Genomic DNA, 15540 nt, shown 5'->3' on the forward strand with positions numbered 1-15540 from the left:
TGAAAATAACTGATAAGTGTACATGTATTTAAACATACATTTTCAAACAGGTGTATGCTTTACCAATGTTTCTAATATGCTCATATTTACAAACTTCATTAAAATACTTATTTATAGGGACACTGGTGGGCGTAAAGTGTATTGCAACTCAGTTTATAACTTCAATTATTTACCATTTTGGGGACGACACAAGCACGGCCACGCATCTTAGACTTTTCATTTAAATCTATTTATTGAGGAGGTCAATTAAAACCCTTTACATATCATCACAATTAGTGCAGATACAAAGCAATGCAGAATAACGATTTCTGCAGTCATGTGTAGTAGTGAACGAGTGAACATAACATTAGAAAATAAAATAAAGTCACTCAATATCTGTATCATTCTTCACCTCTAGGTTAAACTTCCTAAGAAAACAACAAAATATACATATTGTCTTTAGATAAATTTAGCATGTTTACAATCAGAAGTTTAGATTTTCTAAAAAAAAAAAATCATTGCTGCAGTCCCTCTTCAAATTATTTTTTTGTACAACAGTGTATTTGTAGTGCATTTTTACTGTTGTACATAAACTGTCACCATGGAACATTTGACATAAACACCACAAACCCAAAAGACTTGATGGAATGCAATTACAGCCAAATGCTGTGGAAATGTTTACAGCAACAGCGTATGCATGCTTATCTAGTTTAAATAGTCCATGATAAACCTCTGCATTTTTAAGTTTTACACCCTGTTAAAAGTGATAAGTATAACTTTAGTGTGTTTATGGTTTGTTAATAGTCAGGTTGCCCTTTTGTAAAGCGACTTTTCTTTAAAAGCCTTGTCTTGAAGTGGTGGCCTCACTCTTCGTCGCTGCTGCTGCTGCTGCTGCTGCTGGAGGACTGTGGAGGAAAAGAGAAAAAATAAGCTGCATTTTACAAATGCAACATCAAGAAAGAAGCATGTTGATGATGTCATCTTGGGCCGCAGGAACCTGAAATGGGCACTAGAATTTCCACTATCTTTTAACATCTTATAAACCAAATGATTAACTGAATATTCAAAGTATTCCTCAGATTAATAAATATAAAAAAAATTAAAAATGTAGTTGCAGCACTATATTTACCACAAATGGTGTGAAGAACAAATAACTTTCTATTCCAAAGTAGTATTTATAATCAAGTTTTTTGTCTATGCTCATACAAGCCATCATCATGTTTCATAGTTCAATCTAGTAACTGCAATATAAATCAAACTTAATGATAAGAAAGTCAACCATGTTGATTACCAACAGTATTGTGTCTCTTCAGATGTGCTGCACTTTGCACTAGTTGAGTCATCATTGCTTTTACATTGTGTGTGTGTGTGCAGCACTGACTGACATGAAGTTGAAGTTTAATCGGTGTTTTTTGCCCCCAACGGCGCCTTCCAGGCACTGGTTATGGTTATGGTTAGGTGCCTTGAAGGCAGCGGTCGCAGCGCTGCCTGGAAGGAGCAGTTGGGGGCAAAAAACACCATTGAGCGAAGTTGAAGGGTTGAGGGGCGTAGGCAGGTTAAAGTTTCATCTTTTTATCTAGCGTTGGCATTCATACTTCACATACAGGAAGAGCCATAAACAACTCTTATGTGGTGTACCTTTAAACCTAATCTCACCTTGCCGTGTTTGTGCCCCTTATGTGCTTTCTTCTTCTTCATTTTCTTGGCTTTGTGTCCGCCCACCCCCATTCCAATTCCAGCCATTCCTCCGGCACATGCTCCAGCCATGGGATTAAAGTCTCCATGATGATGACCTTTATGGCCTTTATGGCCTTTATGGCCTTTATGGTCTGCAGGAGGGACTACTGGATATCCACCTGGAACCATAGGATAACCATGTGGCCCTGGAGCTGTATAAGGCATTGCCCCTGGAGGTGCATTTGGTACCATGGCTGGGTTCATGCCAGCTGGGTATTGCCCAGCTGGATATTGCCCAGCTGGATATTGCCCAGCTGGGTATTGCCCAGCTGGGTATGTTGGCTGTGGAGGTTGGGGGAAGAGTCCTGATGGAGGTGCAACAGGATATTCAGGGCTGTAGGCAGGAGGGTAGGCAGGGTTTGGTGGGCCCACTGGCGGATGAGGACCTAATATACATAAAAACACACATTATTCTTCAGAACACCTATATTACTAAGAGGCCTAAAATACATACAGTGTGATATCCCACCTTGATTTGGCCACATTGTTATATTGTCAAACACTTCAGGTCTCACGCAAAATCCTGAGGAAAGAATGAGAAAGTGGTAAAATAAAAAACTGAATTACATGTCAAAAGCTACTATTGTTACACATGTAACTACATTGTATCTTATTATATAAGTAAAATGACATTACATGTAAAAAGCAACTATCATTATGAGTGTAACTACATTGTATCTTATCATCTAATTTAGTATGTGGGTGTTGATTCAATCCAAATCAAACAAGTCACCACACATTATCTTTCCAAACAATGCAGTTCTGTAGATATCATTTGTATCTGGTTGTTATAGCGTACATGTTATATCTGCTATGCTATGTAAACATTTCCAACCACCATGTTACAACTCATTTCTGGTTTTGTCCAACAACATATTCAACTTACAATCATATACAATGTAAAAAGCATTATGCTCAAATTTGAGAACCTTGAGAATCTAACTTATCAATTATCAGTTTTTGTTGATTAATATTCTGCCATTAAAACTAATTTTATTAGTTTGAAATTTGCTGTAAATTGGTAGCCACGTAAAACAAATGCAGCCTAATACAACGGACATGCAATGAACTTTAATTGCCTTCACCGAAGTTGAGCTTACTTTTAAAACTTTATTACAACTACTAACAAAGTACTTGAATAACAAACTACACCTCCTGCTAACAAGTCATTTTCAAATTAGGCTACATAAATTAACCTATCACAGGGCATGACGTGTTTGACATAAATGCCTCAATAAGACCATTAATTTCGGAACACTGACTCCACATTACAGGTATGATACGACAGAAATTCCAAACAATATGTCACAATTAGGCCTATCTGGTTGTTGTAGTTTCCGGTTGCTTCGTTCCATAAATGCCACTTATAATCGTTTTGTGGATGTCATAGGCTTACCTTAGAAACGTACTTCAGACACAGTGTTTGTCAGCAATTCTGGGCTCCCTGTATGTCTTCCGCATTCAACTTCAGCAAAAAAAAAATAAATGCCCCGGGAAGCCACGCCCGTTGTTAAAGGCTACGCACTTTACTTACGTAATGGCAAAAGTCCAGCAAGCTTTGGATGAAGAGTTGATCTAGGCGTTTCTTTGGTACAAAAATAATAATGGAATTGATGTTTCCTCCCAACCATCCATTGTAAGTGATATTTAAAAGGGAGCACCCCAGTAGGGGCGGGGACACACACACACCTTGAAATAAGTGAGTCATACCTCATATAATCGCACAAATCCATTTAATCATGGATCAACAGTTAGGCTATGTAAACAGCACAGGGCTTTAATACATCCTATTCTAACAAAAACAACAAAAGGTATTGGCCAAAATAACTCTTGTTGTGGCTCACCTAAACAAACTTGCATTGGTTTGTCATTACTTTAAAGTAATTAGGCTACACACATACATATACACACACACATTTTTTGTTTTTGTTTTACATGTATAATCATTATAAAATTAGTCAAACAATACAATCAAACTAACCTATTGCTGAGAGTGAAGAAATAAAAGGTTTTCACAAAAAAAATTCCCATTATGCAAAGGCTTTTTATTTGTATATAATGTAGCTGGATAAGAATACTTTTTGCAGTATTTAGAGTGCAACATAAAGGACACATTAAATAACAGTAACAGACTCAGCCGCACTGCATCAACAAACGAGCATAATCAGCAGAACATTAGAATACATGACTATCCTGCCTTCCCCCTACATACAAGTACGGCCACATTTTGCCTTATAATGAATAATGCACAAGTTGAAGGAGCTGATGGGATAATATTTCACTGGAATTGTACCTCGTGTGATTTCCAGTGACAAATAAAATTGATTGATTTAAGTATGACCAGCAGATCAACATAAACATCAAGTATGACCAGCAATAAGAAGAAGTCATACTTCAACAAGAGGCTGCCTATTCATTTCAAACTGATGAAAATATACTGAAAAGCTAAACAGTAATGACACAAAGAACAGAGCAAATGCTTGATATGTATATTACAACTCAACCGAAAGAGTAAAAAAAGAAAAAAAAAGAAAGTCATGGAGTGCAACAAGACTCAAGAGAGACTAATCTGTCCGCTACACACTGAGCAGTCAGTCGAGCATCCGGGTCACAGTCCCAACAATCCGTCAGGAGCTCCTGCAGCACAGATCCCTGCAAGTAGGGAAAATGTTGTCAAAACTTATTTCACTATCAAACATTTTCATGAGCTATCCAGTACATGCATCTTCATTTCTACCTAACCAAAACTATGTTCAAGTGAGAAGCACCTGTGTAAGAATACCTGTGATAGCGTTTCCCAGTGTTTAGGTATGGAGGGTCTCTCGTCCATGTGAACCACGTGCTGGACGACGCTCTCCAGTGTTACATTGGCTCCCAGTTCAGATTCATAAGGCAAAAGATGCTGTGGAGCAATACCGCCTGCAGATGGAGACATTTGCATGGTTTTTAACATCCATTTAGTAACATGACATAACAGGTAAAGTATATCAAAGCAGTGCACCGAGATACAGCTGATTCCACAGATCAACCTCATAGTAAAGTAAAAGCAGAAAGTGTGAAAATCTGACAGTATTGATTGATGGGACATCTATAAGTTTTGATTAATTATTAAGATGTGTGGCTTTATTCAACTGAAAAATCCATCCCAATTGTCTTTTTCAAAAGTAAAGTGAGAACAAAACTCAGAATGGCTGAATCTAAGTGAAGTGCAGAGTTTCTGTGGATTGCTGTAGCAATTTTAAGGGTGGAGAGAGAATTGAACACCCATCTCTTGATTATCTGATCAAGGAAGGTTACCTTCAAATAAATCAGAGCAGCGCATCCAGATCTCCCACAGCAGCAGTCCCAGCGCATATATGTCCCCCTGCATGAGACACCAGCTGTTGCGCAGGTTTACATGGCCTTCCAGGATCTCCGGGGACATGTAGCGCAGTGTGCCCAACTGAGCGTGACCCTGCAGATGAATAGTTATGTGAATTGGTTGTTTCCATGTGTTAGGGCCTCCATTTAAAGAAGCCAAGCCAATGCTCAAAGGGGTTTGGAGGATGCAACATATAAGAAGGATGCCAGACACAAAGTTAACAATTAACCCACAAGCTTCATTAATTTATTAAAAAATATTCCCAAAAGTAACAACCAAGGAGAAACAAAAAGGGATTGGAGATCCCGGCCAAAAAGAACAAAAGATGGGAAGACGCTGGACTAACCACGCAACCTCCCGCGCCTCCCCCTTAACTACCTAAAAAGGATCAACTAATCCTAAAACGAACGAAGAGTCAAATAACTGAACTATTGGTAGCCTCCAGCCCAAACTAACACAATAAACTTAAATAACAAAACTAGAGCACCTAAACGTGCATTGAGGATGGGGGGGGGAAAAACTGCTTGAGGAGAAAAAGTGAGGAAAGAAAACTCCTCACAAGTTTCACAATTGTGAGGCGTTTCCTTGAAGTGTGCTACTGTGTGTGTGCTCTCCATGTGCACCCTTTCCCTGCACTCTCTGCCTTCTTATCACATCCCCACTCTACCTGAGCACTGATTACACTCAGGTGTGCAACAGGCAGAAGGAGGAAGATGGAACGAGGGACAGAGAGAGAGAGAGAGAGAAAAAACAGGATGCACACAGCAGAGGCACATGTAACACCGTGTATTAGATGTTGTCCCTCTGCATGTTTTCATTCATTCAAGAAGATGATGAATTTGCTTTTTAATGACCGTGTGCAATGTACCGTGAATTAACAATAATAAGTGATGGCTCCACCTGGGTCTCACCTCCATGTTTGTTGTGTGGCTCTGCCAGCGACGATGTCCTGAACAAGAACGCAAGATGGTTGAGCATCCAAAATCACACAGGACACAGGTCCCATCTGCTCTCACGAGCACGTTGGAGCTGCTGAAGTCTCTGTGGGCCACAGGTGGTTTATGCAAGCCTGCAAGAAAAGACACACGTGTAGTAATATGAAGATCTGGACTTGTTTGGCTCAAACAAATACTCATACTTCATTCGTTAAGCATACAGTATCAGCCTCCCCATGGCTGGCAAGAGGTGCAGCCACTACACGTGACTGACACACTGAACCACAATAGTTCAAACCTCGTGAGTGATCTCTTTTAACTGTGAAGCCTGAAAATCAGAAATAATCTGGAACAATACTCCCTTTTAATGTATACAATTCTGTTAGCAAATAATAATTCAATCAAATCAAAAAATAACCACGTGATGGTACAGTCATGCTTTCTACATTGGTAGGCTACAGCATAGACATGCACGCACATGCACACACACAGTAATATTCTCGCCAATACCATGTCTGTGAAGGTCAGAGTGGAGATAGGAAAGTCCCTTTGATAAAGTCCGGCACAATTTCAGTGACGACTTCCAGTTGGCGGTGTGTTTACACAGATAGGAGTGGAGAGAACCCTGAAATCAAAAGGACACCAGTTAATTATATCCAAGAACGTGAACATTAAAGAATTTAAAGCGTTTGGCCACATAGGCTTCATGTGTACAGTGCTGGTAGGGTACAGTTTCAGTTTTCAGAGCTTTTTCACTGAAACCAGCAACCTAACATCCTAAATTGAATTCCCAGAAAATGGGAAAATGCACAATTCATTTTGAAATTTAAACAATTGGTTGCCACTCACACATTCAGCAAATTGCAGGACAATGAGCCAACTTCCTCCATCCGGTTTCCTCCCAGTGCCCAGGTAGTGGACAATTCCAGCATGCTTCATCAGTGGTAGCTCATAGACCTCCTTCTCTGCAGTAAATTTAGTTTTCCAGCCTGCAGGGAAAACTTTCACGGCCACCGTGGATCTCTGGTATTTCCCCTGCCAGACATTTGCAAAATGCCCATTGCCTACAATCTGAACAAAGATATGAACATCCAGGTTAAATAACAGTACATGGTAAGATATTTCACCTAACTGGATGATTTATCAATATGTTGCACACTGCTGAGCATACAGTATAAATCCATGTGATAGCTGGGCTTGCCTGCTGTAGTTCAATGTTAGCGACGTCGATCTCAGAGGTTTTTGTTGTTTGGCAGGAACACAGTCGTGAGACACTGTAATCATCAAGAAAGGGTGGCTTCTCTAAAATAATGAAAGTAGAGCGGTCTTGTAATTAACACACACTCACAAACAAAGTAAACAAATGTTTATAGTAGCCAAATATTTATGTTTACCTTTGTTCAGCTTTATTGTCCTCGTTTTTAGCCGTATGGCTGATTCTGCGTATGTACATTGAGAGCAACAAAAAGTAAAAAAAAAATCCTTGTATGTGTACACATTAATCTGACAATAAAGTCACTTTTTATTTTAAACTAGCCTGACTGAATAGCCATAGAAAGCTGACTGAAGAGTAACACAGGGCAGAGGTAAAAGGGAGTGTTATAGCAGAGATAAACACCAAGGTCAGTCTAGCAGAGAGAATGCAACAGTTACAAGGTCAAACAAGGACATCATGAGAACTCTATTTCCAGGAACAAATGTGTTTACTGAGGGGTCAAGACAATAAACTCCTCTTGTCTTTGTGCGCTTACTCAACAACTGCAAAAACCAACAGTTAACTCACTGTAAAGGCATTCGATTTATAGTTTAACGTCCACTTTCTGCTACTGTAACACATTATTAGCAACAACAATCGTGTCATTGATCACTGTGAAAAGAACAGGTGTTGAGACATACCGCTACAACAATGTATACTCCAATCAGGACAGTGACATTCAATATAATTCCCATTGTTGTCCACTAAAATAGAGAGTCAATTTTTTTTAATTTATATCTTGATGTTCTTACAAAAACGATCTTACTTTTCTTTTTAAATTGGCTTCTCCATTTGGATGCAACAATCAGCAGCAGGAAGCACAGGACTAGCAAAGTTCCAGTTAGAATTATTGCAGCAGCTTTCATGAATTTATCTAAGAAGAAAACAAAAAGTGTCCGTTAATGTTGTCTGTGAATGATGAAAACCTTTTGAGTCAATCAAGTTATTACTTGTGAATTTAGCTTTTTTTTTTTTTTAAACAGCAAACATATGATATTATCTGAAGAAAGGCTTAGTAATCCTCCAAGTGTCAATTTTCAACTTTAAAAGGGGGTAGAGGATGGTTTAACTAGAGGAGATGGGGTGTATAAAAATATGATAACATTTTCTGTGAAGAAAAGAAAAATACGTCACTCTGGTACAATGTCAGGATATTATTGTATCACTGTCTTGGTTGCAAGTGATGTTCAATGATTAGGTACAATCTTATCATTATCATACCAAGAAAATAAGAGTAGGTGGTTGGAGGCTCTGCCGACTCTGGGGTCCAAGTGATGTTGCTATTGCAGAGGTCTGTGTTGCACACACACTTCATTTGGTGCAACCGTTGAAGCGTTTTTGTGCCTTGCAGGTTGCATCTGGGCAAGACTTTTCAACAATATCACAAGCTGCAACAGAAAAATCAGTAACACAATAGATACACATTAAAAAACAACAAACCAACATGAGAACCATACAAAGCCTGCAGATTCACCTATATGTATTACATATTACACAATATACATTAAAGCAATTAAACCCAACAGTTCCCCCAAGAGCATGCATTTGGTGCGTCCACATATCTTGACTTTTACTACGGTTTCTTACCAAGAACGTCAACCTTTGGCTGGCCATTGATGACCAGATAATAACCCACGCAGCATGTGGTGTTCTCACAGAGCTGCACTGATCCACTCACATTGCCAGCCGTTGCGAATCTATTGGACCGGGGAGTCACTTGGAATGCACACAGTCTATTCTGAGGAAAAGACTGGCCGGAGATGCATATAAAGCTGCATTCTGGGAGGAGGAAGAAAGACAAACAGCTGCTTTAAATGGTCAAAAATGACCTTTTTCTCTGTGTTATCAACAGTAGGAATTGTGTTCTGGGCTTCATGGTCACTCTTACTATATAATGCTAAACTAAGAATCTTAATTGTATTGTTTACTGTTGCACTCACGGTTTGTCATTTGGCTAACAATATTGTATACAAATAGTACTGTAAATATTTTACTATAAGCCACAGCTTCATCATTAAGTCTTTGGTGATGGTTCTATTGTGAGAAGAGTATTTCTTCGTCAGAATATCATTACATTTATCTATATACACAGACAATCAACTTTAGTTGCATATATATAGTAATTGTTTCTGTGTAATTTGTATGTCAGAAAGTCAAGACTAGAAGATGCCCAAATGTGCATCTTATGAGGAGCCACAATAATACAATAAAAAAAATATATATATTTTTAGGCCTTTATTGACAGGAAAGCTGAAGAAATGAAAAGGGGAGAGAGAGGGGGGAATGACATGCAGCAAAGGGCTGCGGGTCAGAGTCGAGCCTGGGCCCCCTGCATTGAGGAGTAAACCTCTATATATGGGTGCCCGCTCTACCAACTGAGCTATCCGGGCACCCAGAGCCACAATAATTCTACAGCTACAAAACTTTTTTACAAGCTCAAATATAGATGACCCTTATTTGATTCCATAAATATTCCTTGCAACACCACTGCACATAATATACTGTTACACTTCCTGAGATTCTTCAAAAATAATTTTACCATTTTATCAGCACTGTAGTTACAGGGCACATGCGCATTAACATCTGTCTTTTCTCTTAATCATTTAGGGTCATGCATTTATTGACATATGCAGCATTAATTTTAGGCAAAAACAAGACTCAGTAAAGGAGGTATACTCAGGCGACATATTTACAATTACAATTTCCCTGCATGACTAAAATCTGGTTTGTACAGTCAGTGGGTTGGCACTATATTGAATAGAGGAAGTTACTAAAAAAATGCATATTTCATTTGTATTTATATTTGGATTTACTAATATTTAATTTCTTAAATCCAAAATTGTCATCATCTAATAGAGTTTAATAAGGTGAGGATTTTATTATTAAGGTTAGGAGTTACAGCAGGTACAATTCTACTGCTTCAGCAACTAATTACTGAGCTATCAAACTGCAAATCATAAGTCAAAAATCAATCAAAAAAACACAGAAAACAACCCAAAACAAAAAAAGAAACACATACACCTGCATCTTAAGAGTTTCAAAAGAGGGAGAGTTTTTTGGATAGCAAGTTTACTCACCCACAGCCAAAATCAGCCACCACTGTTGCAGAATCATGGTCGCTCTGAGCAAGGCCCGGCCAAGCAGGGAGTGAGTATTTATCAGTCCTGGGAATGTGAGGAGTTTCCCACGTTTCCCAGTTATACTCCCACTGTCACACCTGCATGTACAACATATGCTGTGTGCCTGCCATACAATGGGCTGTGGGAATACAGGACATTTATCAACATTATCATCTCTCAATGTTATGGAATATGACCTCATTTTATTATTAAAAGATATATGGTAGCCCAATTATAAAAGGGAAATAAACAGAAACCCTTAATATTAGAAAAACAATAACAATACTTATAGTAGGCTAAGTCATAATTATGACATTCTATGCCATAATTACAACTTACTAAATCAAAATGATTAGATACTAAATAAAAGTCATGACTATTTCAATCAAAATGATTACTTTTTAAATCAAAATTGTGAGATAGCAAGTCAGAAATTCCCATACTTTGTCAAACCTAGGTCAAGATTTTAATATGTATAAATACTTTGGTTTATGATCAAATGCCTGCATAATGGCATTCCCATGAGCCTTGTGCAACTTGGAGACCTGAATCATTCTGTAGGAAAATTATGTAGAAACTATAAATTTTGCTTTTCATTGCTGAAAACGCCTACTTTTTCTTCTGAATTTCTGCCGCTATGTCTTGGAATACATATTAAATCCTGCTTTAACTTACTAAATGATAATTTCCGGGAAACATTGAGCTACTTTGTGTTTTGTTAGTATGCTAACATGCTGAACTAAGACGGTGAACGTGGTAAACATTGTATGCTAAACATCAGCATTTTAGCATTTTCATTGTGAGCATGTGGCATTATTATTGTGTCTTGAAGACTGTATATTAAAGTCTGCATGTTTTGGTATTCAGTTCACCTCTTGAGGGTGGAGTTTATAAGCGGCATGTTCCGAGGCTGTGTGCATTCGGGCAGCCCTGAGGTACAAAACAGGCACATCTCATTTTCAATCACATTAATTGGACAGTTACCTGCGCGCGGGCGAGCCTAGCTAAACTTCAGAAGTTAGCTCCCCAGGTCATCAAGAATATAATGGTTAAGTAACCTAATATTACTTCATCATCAGGCTTAATACACACTATTTTGTACTTTTTCATATTTCAAATCTAAGTTTGTTATTATTGTCTCTCTTCAGGCAGGGGTTTTAGGAATTAACGCCATCACAAAAAAGCTTGTGTTGGCCGATGTTTTTGCGGACGACTCTGAAAATGAGCGAACATTTTACGGCTTTTCTGACAGTGAAATCAGCGACGCCTGCGATAAGGTAAGTCCTTTGGTTTAAATTAAGCCTCCATATTGCCAGATCCAGCATCACATTGGAAAGGTAAACATTAACCTACATAACCTACATTTGGAAAAGGCACTTAGTTGGGTTGTTTTATGACACATGCTGTCAAATAGTACGAATAGTAGCTAGCTACGTTACGAATAGTAACGTTACCCTGAAGGGATTTGTCATAATTAAATGCAGCTGACAGCAGACCAACAGTGACTCTACATTGAATCAATGTCCCCTTTAGTATTGAATATTCAACCTCAACCAAAATTCTGATGGAATTTCAACATTGAATCAATGTCACCATGCTATCTAGGTATGCTTTTTTTTATTTTTTTTTTTAGGTTTGGATAAAAAGATTTTAAATTTTACCATAAAGGTGTAAGATATGAGATGGCTCACAAGTCAAATGAGAAATCCTCTCTATTTATTTACATCAGAATTCAAATTTTCAAGATGAAGCCCAGCCTGACCTTTCCCCTCACAAGCAGAAAGCCACGTCTAAACCATCTTTTGGTGCCAAAAACTTCAGGCTGAGGGTGGCTCTCCGCTCCGCTCCCTCTACTCAGCAGTCCACTGATGATGAGGAAGAGGCAGAGGAGGAAGAAAAGATGATAAAAAAGAGAGAGGTGAAGTGGGCAGGAAAGACCAGTCAGGCTAAGAAGAAAAAACATGTTAAATTTGAAGATGAAGAGATAGCGGTGGCTCGGCTGTCTCCTTCTAAAGAGCGTGGATCTGATTCAGCAGAAGATGTATCCAAGTCTTTCCTGGCCAAGAGAGAACAGAACATCAAGGCCAACAAAGCAATGGTAAACCAGAAACACAGAGAACCATATACAAAATTATAGTATACTATTTGAAGACTGACAATACAACAGTGTATTTAAAGCTGTGGTTCCCAAATAAAGCCTAAGACTACCCAGGGTTCCCAACATAAAAGAACACTTACTGTATATTCATTGCATGGTACCCCAAAACATACTTTTAGTTTCAAGTGTTTAGAGAAGAGTCCCGCACACTGACCATTACGCAAGCAATAATTTATTTAGAAACATACGACGTTTCGGTCTCAGACCATCAGGTAAATTCACACATTCACCTCAACCATAGCCTTAAATAGTTTGGTTGACTAACCAGGACCAATCAGGTCCGGCTCTTGAATGACATCATTCATTTACAAAATGGCACTCCCATCACGGAGTTTCAAGTGTTGAAAGATTTGCCCTGCTAGACTGACTTGAGATGTTTGTCATTTGCAATGTCTTTTTATCCTCCGTTTTCTAACAGTTGGCTCAGCTGATGGCAGACCTGCAGAAGATGCCTGGAGGTGCCGGGATTCTGAAAAAACAAGCAGACAAACAGAAGACTAAAGAGAGAAGTTCTGTGAGTAGAAGATAATTAAAAAAATCTCCAACAAAACTACATTTTTGAGGGATGGTGAATTGAAGTGTTGACACCCCCCATATTTTGCTTAAGATTCTAGAGTAAAAAAAGGGGGAAACAACATATTATTCGCTAACACAGTGGACACCCTCTTATTCTTTATCTTCAGAATTCAGTAGAGCTCTGAATAACAGCATTTGTAAATAGACTTGTATGTACTGAGGTGATTTTTATCTAATATTGCCGGCAGCGCCCACCACGCTCTGGTGCAGCTGGAGGACAGTCCAGGAAGAACCCAGAGCGGGCGTCCCGCAGACGGACCCGCTCTATGGGGGGGGGAGGTGAGGATCCTTCAGCCCCTAAGGAGGAAGAACTGGAGCTCAGCTTGGAGGATGAGCTGCTGGAGGTCCGCCCTGTCATTTATCAAGGACCAGTTGAAAATGTTTTTTGAGTAAAAGTATTTTTCATAGCACTGTATAGCATGTAAGATTGTGTGTTGCGTGAAACCACTGTGTGGCTGTTGTGTCGTCCCTGAGCAACAGTTATACAAGCATTTACAAAAACTGATTGGGATGAGTAATGATGGTAAAAATCTGAGCTTTATATTTGTATCAGTGTGTTGTAACCTTTTTATTTTTCTCATCCATTTTCTGTTGTAATGTGTACTTTATAATGGCTCGAGGTTACCATGTATTCGTCTTTGTTCATGTCTGTGTTTAGCTAACTTAATCAGTATCTTTTCAATATCTGCGTAAAACCTCAAGCTAAATGAATCAGTACCGTCGCCTTTGTTTTCCAGGTACGCCGTAGCCGTGCCCCACAGCGCCGTGGAGCTCCACGGCCTAATCATTGTAAACCTCATTGTATCCGTCCTGTGGAGGACATCACAGAGGACGAGATTCAGCTGGTTGCAGAGAACATGACTGATAAGGTCTACAACAGCGTCACAGTGAGTTGGACTCTACCTAATTCTTTTTTTTTTTTTTTCAGCGAGATATATGGGGATGATACAATATATTGAAAGATTTGATATCAAGGTTAGTTTGTAGCTCAATCAGAGACCAGTAACAAAATCACTGTGGCAGCTTTGGTTCAGAGTCCTGATATTTGAGGGAAAACTGATGAAGCCATCAGGTCACTACCAGGTGGCAATCTCTCTATTACTGAAATGTACCGTAATGTAATAAAAATGTCAGTGTACCTGTCCACCATCTCTTGTTGAGGTTTTTTTGCGTCTTTTCAGGGCTCCACATGTCATCAGTGCCGTCAGAAAACGACTGACACTAAGACGTGCTGCCGCAGTGAGGACTGTCGTGGGATTCAGGGTCAGTTCTGTGGGCCGTGTCTGAGGAACAGATATGGAGAGGATGTCAAGAAGGCGCTGCTTGATCCGGTCAGACTGCCAGACACACCAACACACGCTCTACACCCGTGTCGCTGCACAAAAGATTAATTTTGCACACATTGCTTTAGTACAGTACTGCAGTGTAGTACAGGATTACTAAACTCAGCAAAAAGGGCAGGGTTTGATACATATGCTGTTTAAAAATGGTTATCAGTACCTTTCACATTGACATGACTCTGAACTCTTGAATCTCAACTTTTCATTAAGTGGCAAGACAAAGTGGATAATAACTTAAGTTTGACTACTTTGCTAAAGATGGTTGTACACAGGCTTTGTCTCTCTGCACTGTTCATCATTTGCACCTTAGGTAAACAACCCTGCAGGCATACATCTCAAAGTGGTAGCACTTGTACTGAAAAGTTAAATGTTTGTTTTTTACAAATTGTTTTGCTTGTGTCTTTCTCTGATTTAAGTAATTTTAGTGTTTCAACATTTGGTTATCTCCTCAGGAGTGGAAGTGCCCTCCCTGTCGTGGCATTTGCAACTGCAGCTTCTGCCGCCAGCGTGAGGGACGCTGCCCGACCGGCATCCTGTTCCCCCTGGCTCAGTACCACGGCTTCTCTGACGTCCACTCCTACCTCAGCAGGTGGGGACACTACACCAAGGTTTAAACTGATAGATTTGGGTGTTCTTAAATTGCCGACTACTAGCAGCAACATATTTACCCAATCCCTTTACAATGGATAATACCCATGTGTAGATTTACAATGGAACCCCTCTGGGTCCAACAAAGTGGCCCAGGGTGGGTTCTTGCAGAAAGTAGGGCAACCCATCATTCAGTCCAGGAGTTGGCCATGATAATCACAAACCTAGTTTTGATCCTGCAAATCCACCTTAATGAATAGCAGTAAGTGTTGGAACTGACAAAACATCTACAATGTTTTTACTTATCTCCTTACAGCCTCCGTAACAAACTGAAGAGTGAGGACGACGACGACGTAGAGACGTGATAACACTAGGTGGAGCAATTGTTCAAACTGTTAAATGTATCCCTATTCAAGTTTTGAGTCGGTTTTTAATCCTAGTACAACATACACAACCTGTGATTTGAAATGAATAAAGATTTTTTTTTTTTGA

At 39.3% G+C, this 15540-nt stretch overlaps 3 protein-coding genes across 4 annotated transcripts; 1 reads left to right on the plus strand and 2 right to left on the minus strand.

The window, feature by feature from the left end:
* Positions 1–541: 541 nt before the first annotated feature.
* Positions 542–3222, minus strand: prr13 (proline rich 13). Of its 2 annotated transcripts, none has more exons than XM_078248875.1 (4): positions 3113–3220; positions 2186–2239; positions 1636–2102; positions 542–884 (listed from the first exon to the last, which is right to left on the minus strand). In XM_078248875.1, exons 2-4 carry the CDS (start codon positions 2199–2201, stop codon positions 843–845), a joined length of 525 nt encoding a protein of 174 aa, XP_078105001.1. In that variant the 5' UTR covers positions 2202–2239; positions 3113–3220; the 3' UTR covers positions 542–842. The 2 variants fall into 2 exon arrangements, with proteins under 2 accessions (XP_078105001.1, XP_078105000.1); XM_078248874.1 differs by having other exon boundaries at positions 802–1467; positions 3113–3222.
* An 895-nt stretch (positions 3223–4117) lies between these two features.
* LOC144516279 (bone morphogenetic protein receptor type-2-like) lies at positions 4118–10381 on the minus strand. Its single transcript, XM_078247486.1, is given in 13 exon segments — positions 4118–4368; positions 4499–4635; positions 5014–5170; positions 5989–6146; positions 6523–6637; positions 6862–7083; positions 7214–7314; positions 7407–7451; positions 8034–8141; positions 8489–8588; positions 8591–8655; positions 8855–9046; positions 10345–10381. Coding segments are annotated over 13 exon segments (1554 nt in total). The 3' UTR covers positions 4118–4251.
* A 1001-nt stretch (positions 10382–11382) lies between these two features.
* Positions 11383–15498, plus strand: LOC144516280 (cell division cycle-associated protein 7-like). The gene is made up of 9 exons (XM_078247488.1): positions 11383–11434; positions 11535–11663; positions 12116–12484; positions 12963–13058; positions 13309–13464; positions 13858–14007; positions 14302–14451; positions 14913–15049; positions 15365–15498. Exons 1-9 carry the CDS (start codon positions 11432–11434, stop codon positions 15411–15413), a joined length of 1239 nt encoding a protein of 412 aa, XP_078103614.1. The 5' UTR covers positions 11383–11431; the 3' UTR covers positions 15414–15498.
* The last annotated feature ends 42 nt before the right edge of the window (positions 15499–15540 follow it).

This window comes from Sander vitreus, chromosome 4 (genome assembly GCF_031162955.1).
Source record: "Sander vitreus isolate 19-12246 chromosome 4, sanVit1, whole genome shotgun sequence".
Classification (NCBI taxonomy): domain Eukaryota; kingdom Metazoa; phylum Chordata; class Actinopteri; order Perciformes; family Percidae; genus Sander; species Sander vitreus.

Coding starts and splice junctions, on each gene's coding strand:
- prr13 (XM_078248874.1), bottom strand. Junction 1,468..1,635: donor AGGGGCACAAACACGGCAAG/GTGAGATTAGGT, acceptor TGCTCCTTCCAG/GCAGCGCTGCGACCGCTGCC.
- LOC144516280 (XM_078247488.1), top strand. Junction 11,664..12,115: donor TCAGCGACGCCTGCGATAAG/GTAAGTCCTTTG, acceptor TATTTACATCAG/AATTCAAATTTTCAAGATGA. Junction 13,059..13,308: donor AGACTAAAGAGAGAAGTTCT/GTGAGTAGAAGA, acceptor TATTGCCGGCAG/CGCCCACCACGCTCTGGTGC.